Raw genomic sequence first — 14,000 nt, 5'->3', positions numbered from 1 at the left:
ATATGACATAAATGTTATTTTAGTTTTTTCCTAGGTTTTTACAAATTTTCCCTATTTTCCCAAAAGTTGGGGTGGGATTGCACATGGTAGCTAACAGCAACTTAGAAATTCCTAATATATGCAAAAAACCTATAACATTTCTAGCTCAGTGCCTAGCAGGAATGCAATAAATGGTGATTATCATATTTCAATGAATTTAAGATGTCATCAATTAATTAAATAGTCATACCTTCCACTTGACAGGTATTTCCTTTTAGGAGGTCTCTGTCGGGCACTTTCAATGACATACTAAAAAAGAAAAGTTTATGAAAACAGCTTGCCTTTTGCTTTTCTGCATGAGCAACTGTATTGAGTATATCTAAAACATATGTAAGGCTAAAAAGGCTATTCACTCAAGTCTCTGACTCATGTGAAATTATACCTTGTAGGAAAAACAACTTCTAAGTATATGTTACAAACAAGTGAAATTTAAACTGCACTAAAATTTAGCACAGTATTTCACTGCTATAAGCAAAATCATAAGTTTTACAACTGTGATTTCACAGGTCAGAAATATTCTCAGTATGCTTTATGATTGTTCAGAATACGCTTAATGTATGAAAATTGTATATCTAACTCCAAGGACTCTAATTTTTTTTTTTTTTTTTTTTTTTTTAGCTATTTTCTCCTTTGAGTAATTAGAAAATTTGTCAAAACAGGAAAACAATTTTAGAAATTCTATGTCCTTGTTCAAGTAATTTTGATTCCGTAGCATTATCATCCATGGATTCCAAGTAACAGATGATCCAAATATCACCTGGTATTTTTACATATTTACAGCAAAATTATTCACATACTTGTCCTAAAAGAATATTAATATATTCCTTTGAAAATCACATACAAAAATCTCTTAACACTGAGTTTTTGCCAATTAAAGACAATACTATTTCAATATGTAACTTAGTCACGCCTCACCTCTGCACGATCCAAAGCTAGTTCTAAAGCTTGTTGCTGTAAAAAGTAAATAGTGTATTTGGTAATATTAGTTATTTTCATAAAAATAATTTAATATACATTTAACATTTGTAATTAAGTGTTTAAATGTGTTTCATTTTCTAAAACAGGTCTAATGTATTTTGTTTTCTCTCCTCCACCCCCATTATATGATCAACATATGTAACAGAAAAAATACTGCAGTCTCGGGCATCTGAACAACAAACTAGATAAGAAATGCTCACATGGTATCTCTGGTCAGTGCTTGGGAGAATGCTATAGGGGAGAGCTAGATATGGTAGCTATCACCACCTTATAAACTTTAATTTCTTCAATCTTCTAAGAGCACCATTTAAGAAAATATACTGCCATAAATATGCAATCAAAATGAAGCAAAGACTAAACTCTCCTAATCTGCTAGAAACCCTGAAAATTGGGAGTGGTTGTGATGGTCTCTAACATCAACACAGAAATTCATAATACATGAATGCAAAGAACTTTTAATATAAAGTCTCTGTAAGAATGCAATAAACGATGGCTATATCATTACCATGTTTCAATGAATTTAAGATGCCATCAATTATAAGCATGCATCATTATTTTAGGTAACCTTAAGAAAAAAAATATGTCAATTATAATTGTAAGATATTGATTATAGACTCATCACCAACTTGGTAACACTAAATTAAAAGAAAATGCATCTTAGAATTATTTAAACATAATATTACTCCATGTAAGGTTTGAGATCTACTAGGAGATCCCTATCCTTCGTTTATTTCTTAGATACCCTTATTTTAAGGCAAGAGGGAGAAATATGAAGAAGGTAAACTATGTCTTCCTCATTTATAAAGCTTTCTTTTCTAAAGACACATATGAATAAAAAGTGTTAGGTTCTAAATAAAGTTAAATACACCCCAAGTGATTTCTCTTTCTAGTTTTTTGTTTTGTATACCATCTAGAGTTATAGTATTTTTCATTCACAATGATAGTCATTTTAAAATTTCATTCAGGGGCATAGAAATTTAATTTTTTTATAAGGACCTAAATTCTTCTGTTGTATTTTCCAGATTCTAATAGTTCAACCTACAAAGTTGCATGTGGTAAACACTCCTAGTACCCACCAAAACCCAGGAGGGTAGGGGGAAGAACAAATATTGTCACCTTTTGTAAATCATGGGAAGTTTTATGTGATCCTGCCACCCCATTTCTAAGGATTAAAAATTTGTATGATTACAAAAATAACTGGCCTTTTTATTATTTTTTAATTTAATTTTCTTCCATTTTGCTTGCATTGAAGGAAAGCTGACCTTGTTAGACCGCAATCAAAAGCAACCCACCTTATCAAACACCTAAATGTAGTAAGTGAAGTCTGAAATTTGCCATCATTTCAAAAGGTTCAGTTAAAATAAATCTCTATCAGTTTACTTTATTAAAAAATCTTAATGGAACAGATTTCTAATGAAACTGGTTCCCAGAATACAAGATAAGATTCCTGAATATAACTCTTTTCAGCATGAAAACATAACTCTGGATATACACTTTTGACAAACACGTAAGTTTCTTTTAAATTTTGGACATGAAACTTTAAAGTATGTTTATATGAAAATATTATAATAAACACAATCAAATATATACTCTTGCACAATTTTAAATAGTCATCCCAAGTAAATTATTTCTTCTTCTGAAATCAAAACTTTAAAAGGTCTACTGAGATATACCTGCATATATAAACACAAGCATCATTCATTCACTGCCTCCTTCAAATACTTAAGATGGAAATGATTAAGTAATATAAATGTAAAATATAAGGTGAGGCCAGAACCCCACTGTGTCGGTTCCACTTTTCTCTAATAGAGCACAGGTAAATAGGCAAGATCCCAAGAGGAGAAGGAAGATATTTAAATGTTTTCTGAAGTTTGTGTCACAGAACTGGGGTTTATCTGAATAAATGAATAACATGGTGGTCAGTGTTCATTTATTCTCTGTCAAATGCATTTTCTTTAAAACATCTGAGTGTTTCTGCACCCTCACTATTGGCTTTCATTTTTTAATTGCGAAAGTCAAATGCCTACTCCTAAGTATGTTTAGTGACCATAAATCAGTGAACAGAAATGTATCATTAGAAGGCTAGCATTGATGCTGCTTAAAACATGTTACAAGCAGTAAGCAGGTTACATTTTTTAAAAAAATTTTTAAAAATCTAAATAAAGAGGAGCTTTAAAATATGAGAAACCTATGACTACACCCCCCAAAAAACTTATTTGTATTTATACTCATCCTCTTTGCCAGTGATTTGGAATGTGGTAGACAAATATTTTTAATACTTCATAAATATAAGCACGTGGATTATCTGTGTAACTTGGATGTAATAATTCTAAGATTGAATTGAGAGAGGAGTCACATATTTTATGGAGATTTTATACATGATTGCTAAGTAAATTTCCCAATTAGGGTAATTTGCACAGCTTTCAAGAAAATTTCTGTATATATAGTACAAATATTTTCATGATGATGAAGGAAGAGAACATTCTAAAACACAAATTTGAACTACTGAAGTGTGGCTTACCATTATGGCATAAAACAGAGAGTCCAAAAAGAAGAAAAAAATTATGTGTGCTGATGAAGTGAGGTGAAAACCATGTCCTTAGTATCAATCTTATAATACTGTAAAAGCAAAAACAAAAACCCAGTATTAATATAAGGCCATTAAGAGAAAGAAATGAAATGATGCATTTAGCAATTAACAAGGAAAATTACTTTAGGCACATATATTTTTAACACAGTTTTTAATAATGTGTAACGATAAAATTCATGTAACACTACCTGTCCACTCATTGCTGAAAAAAGGTTTTAACTAGGTGGGGCAAAATACAATTTGCAAATTAAAATCATTACTCACTTTCTTCAAAAATATTTAATGTCCCTGAAGAAAAACAATAAATGCTTTTAATCTCTTCTCTATCACCACTATTGCTGTTCTTAGTTTTCCTCTGTATCATTCAAATTAGCCTGCCCACTGGCCTTGATCACTATACAGTTCACTTCGCATAGATTTCATTCATGCCTGCTGATAAAAAATCCTCTACTGATATTCTCCCAAATTCCTCAGGCTACATTTTCCAAATGCAGCTCCAATCCCTCCAGTCCTTTCCCTCCTCAAGCAAACAAGATACTTACGAAGACCCTCATTCCAATAACACAGGGGTTCTTATCCTGGCTGTGTGACAGAGTAACCTGAGAAACTTTAACTAGTGGAATGCCCATGCCCACCCCGCAGAGATTCTGATTAACTAGTAGGCAGTGGGCACAGTGATTATCAGCATTTTGGGGGCTCCCCAGATGGGTCAAAGGTATACTGCCAGTGTTGAAGTCCACTGCTGTATCCTCTCTAGCACAGAGATGGTACATTAATATTTGCTCTGAGAGTGATGGTAAATAAAGTTTATTTTTAATCTATTTCTTTTACCTAACTCCACGTAACCACTGCCGTGTGTCTATACATCTGAGCTAAAGCATAACTTCTGATGACAGAAAATAAGATTTTCCATGTAAAACTGTTTTGTTTTTAGGGAAACTCAAAGCTTAGGTTTTTGCCAGTTCAGGTTAAAAAAAAAAGAAAGAAAACTAAAACAAATGGGCTAAGCTCCTAATACATCATAGGTACCATACAAGTTTTATTAATAGTTACAATCATTTAAAAAATGAATAAGACATTAATCTTGCCCTGGAGAGTTCATAGGAGGCTTAAGTTGAATTTAAGTTAAGATGAAAAATTTGACCACTGAATCTAAAGATCCACTACATACTTACAGACAAAATGTGATGACTTTTAGATTTCTTATCACTAAATTGGGGTGCGGGTTTAACTTTAAATTATTTAAGTACTGCAGACAAAAACTTAACGTTGTATAACTCTTACAAAACAAACACTCTGTACACAGAATTTACTATAACCTGTGAGGAAATCACTATAATCATTATGATCGATTCCATTTTACAGAATAAGGCACTCAGAACGAGTGACTTTCCCAAGATCACAGGCCTACACCTCAATTCAGAACTCCCTCAATATCTAATTTTACATTCTAATATTATAACCTTCAGACCAAACCAGAACCCGGTTTTAGGTTTTTTAAAAACACTTAAAACAAGTACTTGATTCTGCTCAGACACTAATATAAATTTTCCTTAATTTTGATCTAACTATATATAGTACACTGTACTCAATCTAACTCTGAAAACCTTGCTAATCACTTCATATTTCCAGTCCTGGTGGGATTCTGATGGGCTGTACTCTGGAAGACGCAGCCCCCCACTATGCGGCAGCGACGGGAGATGGCTTCCAGGGGCAGCGATTCTTCAACCTCATTTCTGAACGCCCGGTAACCACGGCGAGAATCAATAATTAATACAATTCTAAATGTCACCATCAACTCCATTGATTTCTCTGATCGATCTAAGTCTTTCAACTACACGAGCTTTTGCAACAACTTAGGCTTTACCTGTAAAACGCCGCCAACTCCACAGTGGAGCGACCAGCCTTTATTCAATATGGACACCGAAAAACCGCCTCTGCAGAAGCGCTACGCAAAATTCTTGCGAGTTTCCGAGAACACCTGTATCTGGAACCCAAAAATCAAACTAAAATTAAAAGCACGGCTTAGCACCACTGCGAAAGGCAATGGAAGCAACCGCCAGGAGAGTGGCTGGCTCAATCCCCGCCCGGGCCCAACGTCTCTGGGGACATCTTTCCTCCTGCGGGCTCCGGGAAGCGGTCCGCTCACCTCTGACCCCGGCCAGATCTCGCGCGCCTAACCAGTCCGCCTGCCCGCCGAAGGTTCGTCCCACCCACCAGCCACCGCCCACCTGTGCCGGCAGCCGCCGCGCTAGGCCTCAAGATTGCACCGCCGGCTCGGCCGCAACGCCAACCCACCCCTTTGGCGGCTCAGTGTCGCAGCCCGACCAACCGCCTGTTCCGGCGGCCGCACTTCCGAGTAGAGCTGGGTCGCGGGGCGGGGCCTACGGGCGGAAAGGGTGGGGCTGGGAGGGCGGGGCCGCGGCCGGAAGGCTGGTGCGCTGGGGGCGGTACCGTCCCGGGGCGATTCTCGCAGGGTCCGCGGAGAGGCAGGTCCGGGCGCGAGGTGGGACCCACAAGCTTATGCTGAGGCTTGGCGCCTGAGTTTGCAAAGTGGGCGGGTGGGTATAGGTGTTAGTTGCAGGGAAGACAACCCTGTCGAATTTCTAGAGTGAAAGAAACTTAAAACTAGCTTTCCTTTTTGCCCAGCTCATCCAAATGATGCCCAGCCTCATCCAAACCTGCATTTACCTTTCCAGTCTGTACCGGCTTCTTCGAATATCGAGTGCCAACAAGTTGAATGTTTTTTAAAAATCACCCCAGAGAAAGGTTCTAAAAATTCAGAAACTGCATTACCAACACACTTTGTAAGGTGTGTTTGTAATTCTTCACCTTCAAACAAATTTGGTTGTTCAGGAATAATTTTTTTTAATTGAGGGGAAATTCACAGAACATCAAATGAACCATTTTAAAGTGTACAATTCGATGGCATTTAATAAATTCACAATGTTGTGCAACCATCACCTCTAGCTAGTTCCAAACAAGAAGTTTTCATCACCCCAAAATAAACCTGAATCCATTAAGCATTTATTCCCATTCCTCCCTCTCTCATCCCTTGGCAAATACCAATCAGCTTTCAGACTCTGGATTTACTTCTTCTGGATATTTCATATAAATGGAATATGTGACCTTTTCTGTCTGTCTTCTTTCACTTAGCATGATGTTTTGCAGGTTCACCTTGTATACCTTGTAACATGTATCAGTACTTCTTCATTCCTGTTTACGGCTGTTACTGCACTGTATATAGATGCCATAATTTTACCCATCCATCCATTTTTGGACATTTGTGTTGTTTTCACCTTCAGGCTATTGTGAATAGTGCTCCTATAAACATTTGTGTACAAGTATTTGTTTGACTCCCTGTTTTCAATTCTTCTGGGTTTATACATAGGAGTGGAATTTCTGGGAATTTATGGTAATTCTATATTTAAATATTTGAGGAACCCATAAACTGTTTTCTACAGTAGCTTAACCATTTTACATACCAACAGCATTGTAGAGTAATTCTAATTTCTCCACATACTCATCAACACTTATTTTCTATTCTTTTGAGAACAGCCATCCCAAAGGGTATAAAGGGAGATTTCATTGTGATTTGATTTACCTTCTCTAATGGCTAGTGATGTTGAGCATCTTTGCACATCCTTTTTGACCAACAGTGGTGGTTTGGAGACACACCCAAGTCTAACTGTGTTGGGCACTTGTGATGTAAATTACTCCTGTAGTTTTGTGGTTGCTGTCAGGGTTGTTGCCCTGGGCTCCTCCCACATCAGTGTGCCTTTGATTTTAGAGGTGAAGGCTTGGTTGTCCAGTTCTGCTCCGAGTGAAAATTATTTTCTTGTGAGTGTCACTTTCTCCCTGTTCCCTAATGTTTGCTTCTTTGGTACCATAGCTACTGCTGTCATAGCTTCTTTTCTGGCTCAAGCTGCTCCTCCCAAGATGAGGCAGGCATGAGTGCACCGAGAGGGTGGTTGCACCAGTATTTGAGGAGCCCCTACCTGCTGTTTAGGGACGGCTGTTCTGCCAGGTGTGCCAGCCACAACAGTGGCAATGAGAAGGCAAAGACTTCTCTCCTGTCTGACACCACCACTGTTGCTGGCTGCTCTCCACAACTCCAGTACCTACATCAAGTTGTATACCCTCTGTTAAATTTTTTTTTTTTTAGCCCCCAGTGTCCACAAAATAAAGTTTGAAACATCCCTAACATAACATTAAGGCCCTCCGGGGTCTGATTCCATCTGTTTCCAGACCCGAGTCTTCTTCCACGATAACTCGTTTTACGTTCTGGTGACTTATTAGCTGTATGTCCGGAGAGTGAAAAGGCAACCAACGTAATGGGAAAAAATGTTTGCAAATCATATATCTGATCTATATGTATACAAAGATGTATAAAGAAATTCAACTCAACAACAAAAAATCCAAACGACCCAATTTAAAAATGGGCAAAGAGCTTGAATAAACATTTCTCCAAAGAAGATGTACAAATGGCCAATAAACATATGAAAATATGTTCAACATCACTAATCAATAAGGAAGTGCAAATTAAAGCTACAATGAAATACCACTTCACACTCATTGAGATGACTATTATCAGAAGAACAGAAAATAACAAGTGTTAATCAAGGATGTGGAGAAATCTAGGTATTTGTACATTGCTAGTGGGAATATAAAATGGTGTAGCTGCTGTGGAAAACAATATGGTGGTTCTTCAGAAAGTTCAATGTAGAGAGGCTGAGGTGGGAAGATTGCTTGAGGTCAGGAGTTCAAGACTACCCCGAGCAAGAGTGAGACCATTTCTCTCCAAAATTAAAAAAATTAGCTGGGCATGATTGCACACATCTGTAGTACCAGCTACTCAGGAGGCTGAGGCAGGAGGATCACTTGAGCCCAGGAGTTTGAGGTTGCAGTGAGCTATAATTTTGCCACTGCACTCTACCCAGGGTCACCAAACAAAATGCTGTCTCAAAAAAAAAAGTTATTGTGGTAAATTTTATTTTATGTATATTTTACTGTAATATCACAACATATTAAAGAACCTCAAAAAACCCAACTCCAACCCCAATTTATTTCAGTAGAATTGAGTTTGCACTATTTTCTTGTTTCTCTCACCTGTTGCAATAGCCTTAAATGAAATCTTTCTTGCTTATTTAGCTTTGTCCAGAGCAATTTTTGCTTTGACAGTGTATATTTCTGGCACTGTATCAAATGCACTGTGCATTGTATTTAGCTACTTGTGCACTCATCTGCTTCTCTGTGAGATTTTAAGCCTTTTGAGATCAGGAACCATGTTGTGTTCTTATTTTTATCATCCAGAACGCACAGCCAGGTGTCCTAACAAATTAAGGGCTCAAAAAATGCTGAAACAAATGAAATTTTTTTCTATTATACATTGAGAATTTGCTTGTATATAAGTCACATCTTGTGGCACCAAATAGAATATGGTCAGTACTGTATTAAGAATTTTCTTTGAACAAGTAATGTTCTTTTAAAGATTCAGATCCTATATATCATCTTTAAATTAGCCTGAAATAAGCATTGTTGCAGTCAGAGGGTAATGACTGACCAATATTGCTTAATGATGCTTTTGCCCACTTGGGTACAGCCTACCAGGGTCAATTTGTGAATGAATCACCACAGCCCCTATCAGGTCTGGAAACTCACCAAACTTAAATCAAATTCCCTAAACCAAAATTATTAATTTGTTAATAATTGGAAGAAAGATAATAGTTAAAACCAAGGAAAAGGAGAAGTTGGGTTCGTGATAAAGGCAAGAGAACCTTTGTAAAGGCAAGAGAACTTGCAAAGAATCCTGAGAAATACCAACTTCATTGCTAATTGTTTTGATGAGGGAAAATTTGGGGCTTGAAAAAATATTTGGAACTGCCAACGTTTTAGTGAATATTCAATTTATTAAGATTATGAATTTACAAATTTTGATCTCTTAAACCTTTCAGCTCTATGTACTGATTTTATTATAAATTTAGTAATTTTGTTTCAATTAAAAAGAATCTCTTTTTCTAACACCTCAGGGGAGTCCTAAGCACTCTGTAGTTTGAAAACCAATGTTCTGTAATATATGATAATTTTTTCAGCTTTTTTTTTTTTTAAATAAGAAAGGTGTCTAAATTTCAATTAAGGAGTAACTAATTCTTGAATTATTATCTCAGTGAGGCTGTCAAAAGGAAGCTTGGTAGCTTTGACGTGAAATTCCGTAGCATGTGTGGTTCTCCTTGGCACAGACTAATCCTGTTTCTTTCAGCCAGCACTGGTTTCAGGAGAGTATGTCTGACTTTTTCCAAGGACGACCCTGATAAAGAAAAAAGCAAAAGAAAAGAATGATGAAGCAGACACTGAATGCAGAGTAACACATTGATCCCTGATGCAGAATTCGATTCAGTCCTTGCCCCTTCCTTCCTTGTCTCAGGCAAGCATATTGAACCATCATTGGTAAAGCTGGGCCATTGCTCTCTTAGCACCCCCAGGACTTGCTCTGATTCATGTTTGCATCTATTAAAAGATAAATTTTGGCATATTAAAATTTCAGAGTTTATTTGAGCATACAGTGATTCTGGGTTGGCAGCTCCAATCCAGAAATGGTTAGGAGCTCCCTAGACGTGATTAAAGGGAAAACTTTTATAGGGTGAATATGGGAGCAGAGTCAAGAAATCACTTGACTGGTTAAAGTTTGAGCAATTGCCTTATTTTCACGATTCCAGTGGTAAGTTCAAGACCACCTGTGATTGAGCATTTTTCGTTTTCTTTTATATTTTGAGTTAGGTTTCAGTTTGCTTACATAGAAACCCAGAGTGTTAGAGCCACCTCAGTCTAAGGGCCACCCATTTAGCTATTTTAACATGTCTCTAATGCTTACTGCAACCTGGATGCTCAAAGTTCATTTATTCAATAAGTATTTATTGAGAGCCTATAATATACCAGGTGCACTTCTAACTGCTGGAACATTATTACCAAACAGGCAAACGTTCATGCTTTCTTAGAGATACATCCTAGTGGGAGAACTAAATAAACAAGTACATATAGTGTATTAGATGTGTCTGCGTCCTTTAGGTGAAGACCACCAGGAGCACATCTGTATTTGATCAAATAGGGTTTATTACTTGTTGCAGTGAGGCACAATTGTCACCATGGGGACCCATGGGACAGCTCAGTAAGAGGATGTTAGAAAGAACCTGTTGCAGGATTTTGGCTTTGGCTGGGTAATTTTGGGGAAGGTCTAATGAAGTGGAGCTTTGCTCTGGATTGAAAGCTGTTGGGAAGTAGGGACAATTCTGATTGTGTATCTCAATAAATCTTACCTACAGAGGGCAGACTAGATAGAGGATAAAGCTCTAACTTGGTAAAGCAGCCCCCGTACTGAACCAGGATTGGAGTAGTCTAGTCTGGGTTATTTTTACAAGCAGGTTTTAAAAGACTTTCTCTTCCCAGCATTGTCTAATAGCAGTTTGCCCAAACAGGTGATGAGCTCTGTGCTGGCACATAGTGAACACTCAAAACAATTGCTGAATGCGTGTACCTGGTCATGGGACCTCCCTAAGACAGATTCTGTATAGATAACCTGAAATCATCTTCAGTTATGTGGTTTGCATGAGAATGAATTCTGAGTTACAAAAATGCCTCTTCCAATCTCTCACTACATGAGCTCTTTCATAACAGTGCTTTAAACATTTACTATGTAAATTCTCACATATGTCACGCTCATGTGAGCATTTCAACTGTCTTGTGAAATGGGGTAGGAATTGTTCCAGTTTTATATTTGGTTGAACCATATGGAGCTGCTGATATTTGACCATTTTAGACCTACAGAAATGGCAACTACATGTAATCCAACCTAAAATGTGAGGAAATTTGAGAGGTTAAGGTACACAAAGAAAAGTTCGTGGCCGAGTCTAACAACAACTATACAACTCCTAACAACGCCTAGACTACTTCCCCAGATTCCAGACTCATCCAACATCTCTTGAATATCCAATAAGCGCTTCAGATTTAACACGGTAGAAACGGCACTTCCATTAAACCTACTGCTGCTTTCCTGTCTCAGCAAATGGCAACTCCATCTTTCCAATAGCTCAGGGCAGAAAACCGTGATCATCTTTGACTCCTCCTTTTTTCTCACACCTCACATTTAGCTGTCTGAGAATCCTGTCAGCTCTACTTTTGAAATACAACCAGAATTTGACCACTTTTTACCATGCTGGTTCAAGCTACCATCTTCCCTATCCTAGATTATTGTAACAGATTTTGACTGGTTGTCCTGTTTTCAGCATTGTCTGTCTACAGCCAGTTTTATATACAGAAGCTGGAATGACCTTTTAAACATCATTCCTCTACTCAAAATGCTCTAATGTGGTCCTATCTCATTAAAAGTCCTACACACTCCTAATTATCCCCTACCCCAACTGCCCTTCTGAGTTCATTTCTGCTCTGTAGAAATTATTCACGCCACACTTGCCTCTGTCTTGTTCCTGAAAATACCAAACATATTTCTGCCTCAGGGCCTTGGCATCTGTAGTTATCTCTACTTGTAATTATCTTCTCTAATATTTGAAAAATTTCAATTATAAATACTTCACCATGTATCTCTAAGAGATAATATATAAAAAGTAATCCTATCAACATCCTACCTTAAACATGAATTATAATTCCATAAGATTATATAATATCCAGTCAGAGTTTACATTTCCCTAGTTTTCACAATTAAAATTTTTTTTGCCTGTTCAAGTCAGTATCTAAACAAGGTACACATGTTGCATTAGCTTAATATGACACTTTTAATCTATACCTGTCTTAAGACACTTTTAATTTATGACAATAACACTTTTAATCTGTAGCAGTCTTCTTTCCCACCACTTTCTCATGTCCTTTGTTTTAAAAAAGGAAACAAAACCAATTGGATCTTTTGTGCACTAGAATTTCCCACATTCTAGATTAGTGCTAACACACTTATCTACCTTTTTTATTTCCCCTAACCTGCTTGTTAGATCTGGAGACAAGATAACATACAGAATTGACTTTTCTTGCACAAATGTTCCATAGGTGGAACTGCATTTTGTCTATTGCTACCTCTGTGCCGTGAAGACTGTTCAGTAGTCAGGTATTGAATTGATTCAATTTAGCCACTAGAGGTCAGCACTTTACTTAAAAATGAATACTGAGCTGGCCTTCATGAAAGCTCTCAATTTTCGACTTGTGAAGGAGTGGAAAAATCTTTATGAATGAGATGTCATTAGTAGGAATTTCTGGATAAATTTTTTTTGGTTCTTAACTATACAAATGTTGGTTGTTTTAAAGGTCAAATATAGTTTTTCCAGTAATATTTTTCCATTGCTAACCATTATTGCTGTGCTAAAATTATGTTTCCTAAATTTAAATACTGCTGTATCCCAGACATTTAAGTCAGTTCATATGCTGTATCTGTGTACACTACTCTGGTAAAATGGTAAAATGGGAAAGGTAGGACAGTGGGAAAAATACTGGGGAAACCAAACATGGAAAAAAAGACTGACTGGACAGCAAAGGAGAAGAGGAAGTCGGGAAAATTCACATGACTCTGGATGCAGCAAGCCCAAGCAGTGCTTTCCTCCTGGGACTGTCCTCAGTCCTATGTTCCAGAGCTGTTGTCTCCGCGACTCTGAAACACACCTTGCTCTTGGCTGGGCAGCCCTCTGAGTCTGAAGAAGACGTTCTTCAATTTAACCACATTAAGAATTTTGAGTAGGGATGCTCATAGAGGTAAAGTGTGTGTTGTTTGCATTCTTCAGAAGTGGGACAAATTTAACTCAGTAATGTAACTATTGTGGGAAATTACTGGCCAAAAACCTTATGCCAAAACAATAGGTAATTATGATAATAGCAACAATATATATATTTTTAGCAGCTCATCCTTTCTTCAGTTATAATCCTACAGCAGTGAAAAAACATGGATGAAACCCAGATAATCCAGAATTTAGAATCTGACATTACCTTATTGTGACATTTTGTAGCATAATCACTTTGAGCTTCTGTTTACCTGTATGCAAAGTGGGACCAATAAAACCTAGAGCTTCTGGGATTTGCAAGGATTGGGTTTTCTTATTTCACTGGTTGCTTCTATTTAGTCTCCCTTAGCTGGATCCTATGTATAGTTCCAACCTCACTTTTTTAATTGCTGAATAATATTCCATTGTATGGATATAGCATATTTTATTTACCTATTCATCAGTTGATGGCCATTTGGTTGTTTGCACTTTTTAGCTATTTTAATTAATGCTGTTATTTCATAGCAGGTCATTAATGTACAAGTTTTTGTGTGCCCATATTTTCATTTCTCTTGGATGTATACTAGGAAGTGGGATTGCTAGATTATATGGTAACTCTATATTTAACCTTTTGAAGAAGT

At 37.0% G+C, this 14,000-nt stretch overlaps 1 protein-coding gene across 5 annotated transcripts in view; it reads right to left on the bottom strand.

Moving 5' to 3' along the window:
* SUPT20H (SPT20 homolog, SAGA complex component) overlaps nucleotides 1-5,966 on the bottom strand; it is a 39,143-nt gene extending 33,177 nt beyond the window's left edge. For 3 of the 5 annotated variants that reach the window (XM_069467726.1, XM_069467722.1, XM_069467724.1), the window contains exons 1-4: nucleotides 5,839-5,966; nucleotides 3,539-3,636; nucleotides 955-990; nucleotides 230-288 (exon numbers count right to left, since the gene is read on the bottom strand). In XM_069467726.1, the coding sequence (XP_069323827.1) occupies nucleotides 230-288; nucleotides 955-990; nucleotides 3,539-3,541 (98 nt within the window). In that variant the 5' untranslated portion in view covers nucleotides 3,542-3,636; nucleotides 5,839-5,966. Of the gene's footprint in view, nucleotides 1-229; nucleotides 289-954; nucleotides 991-3,538; nucleotides 3,637-5,474; nucleotides 5,664-5,756 lie in introns of those variants that run through there. The other 2 variants (XM_069467725.1, XM_069467723.1) reach the window with 2 other exon arrangements.
* Between the last annotated feature and the right edge of the window lie 8,034 nt (nucleotides 5,967-14,000).

The sequence above is a fragment of the Eulemur rufifrons genome, chromosome 4 (assembly GCF_041146395.1).
Source record: "Eulemur rufifrons isolate Redbay chromosome 4, OSU_ERuf_1, whole genome shotgun sequence".
Classification (NCBI taxonomy): Eukaryota; Metazoa; Chordata; class Mammalia; order Primates; family Lemuridae; genus Eulemur; species Eulemur rufifrons.
This window is presented reverse-complemented; position numbering and strand designations above follow the sequence as displayed.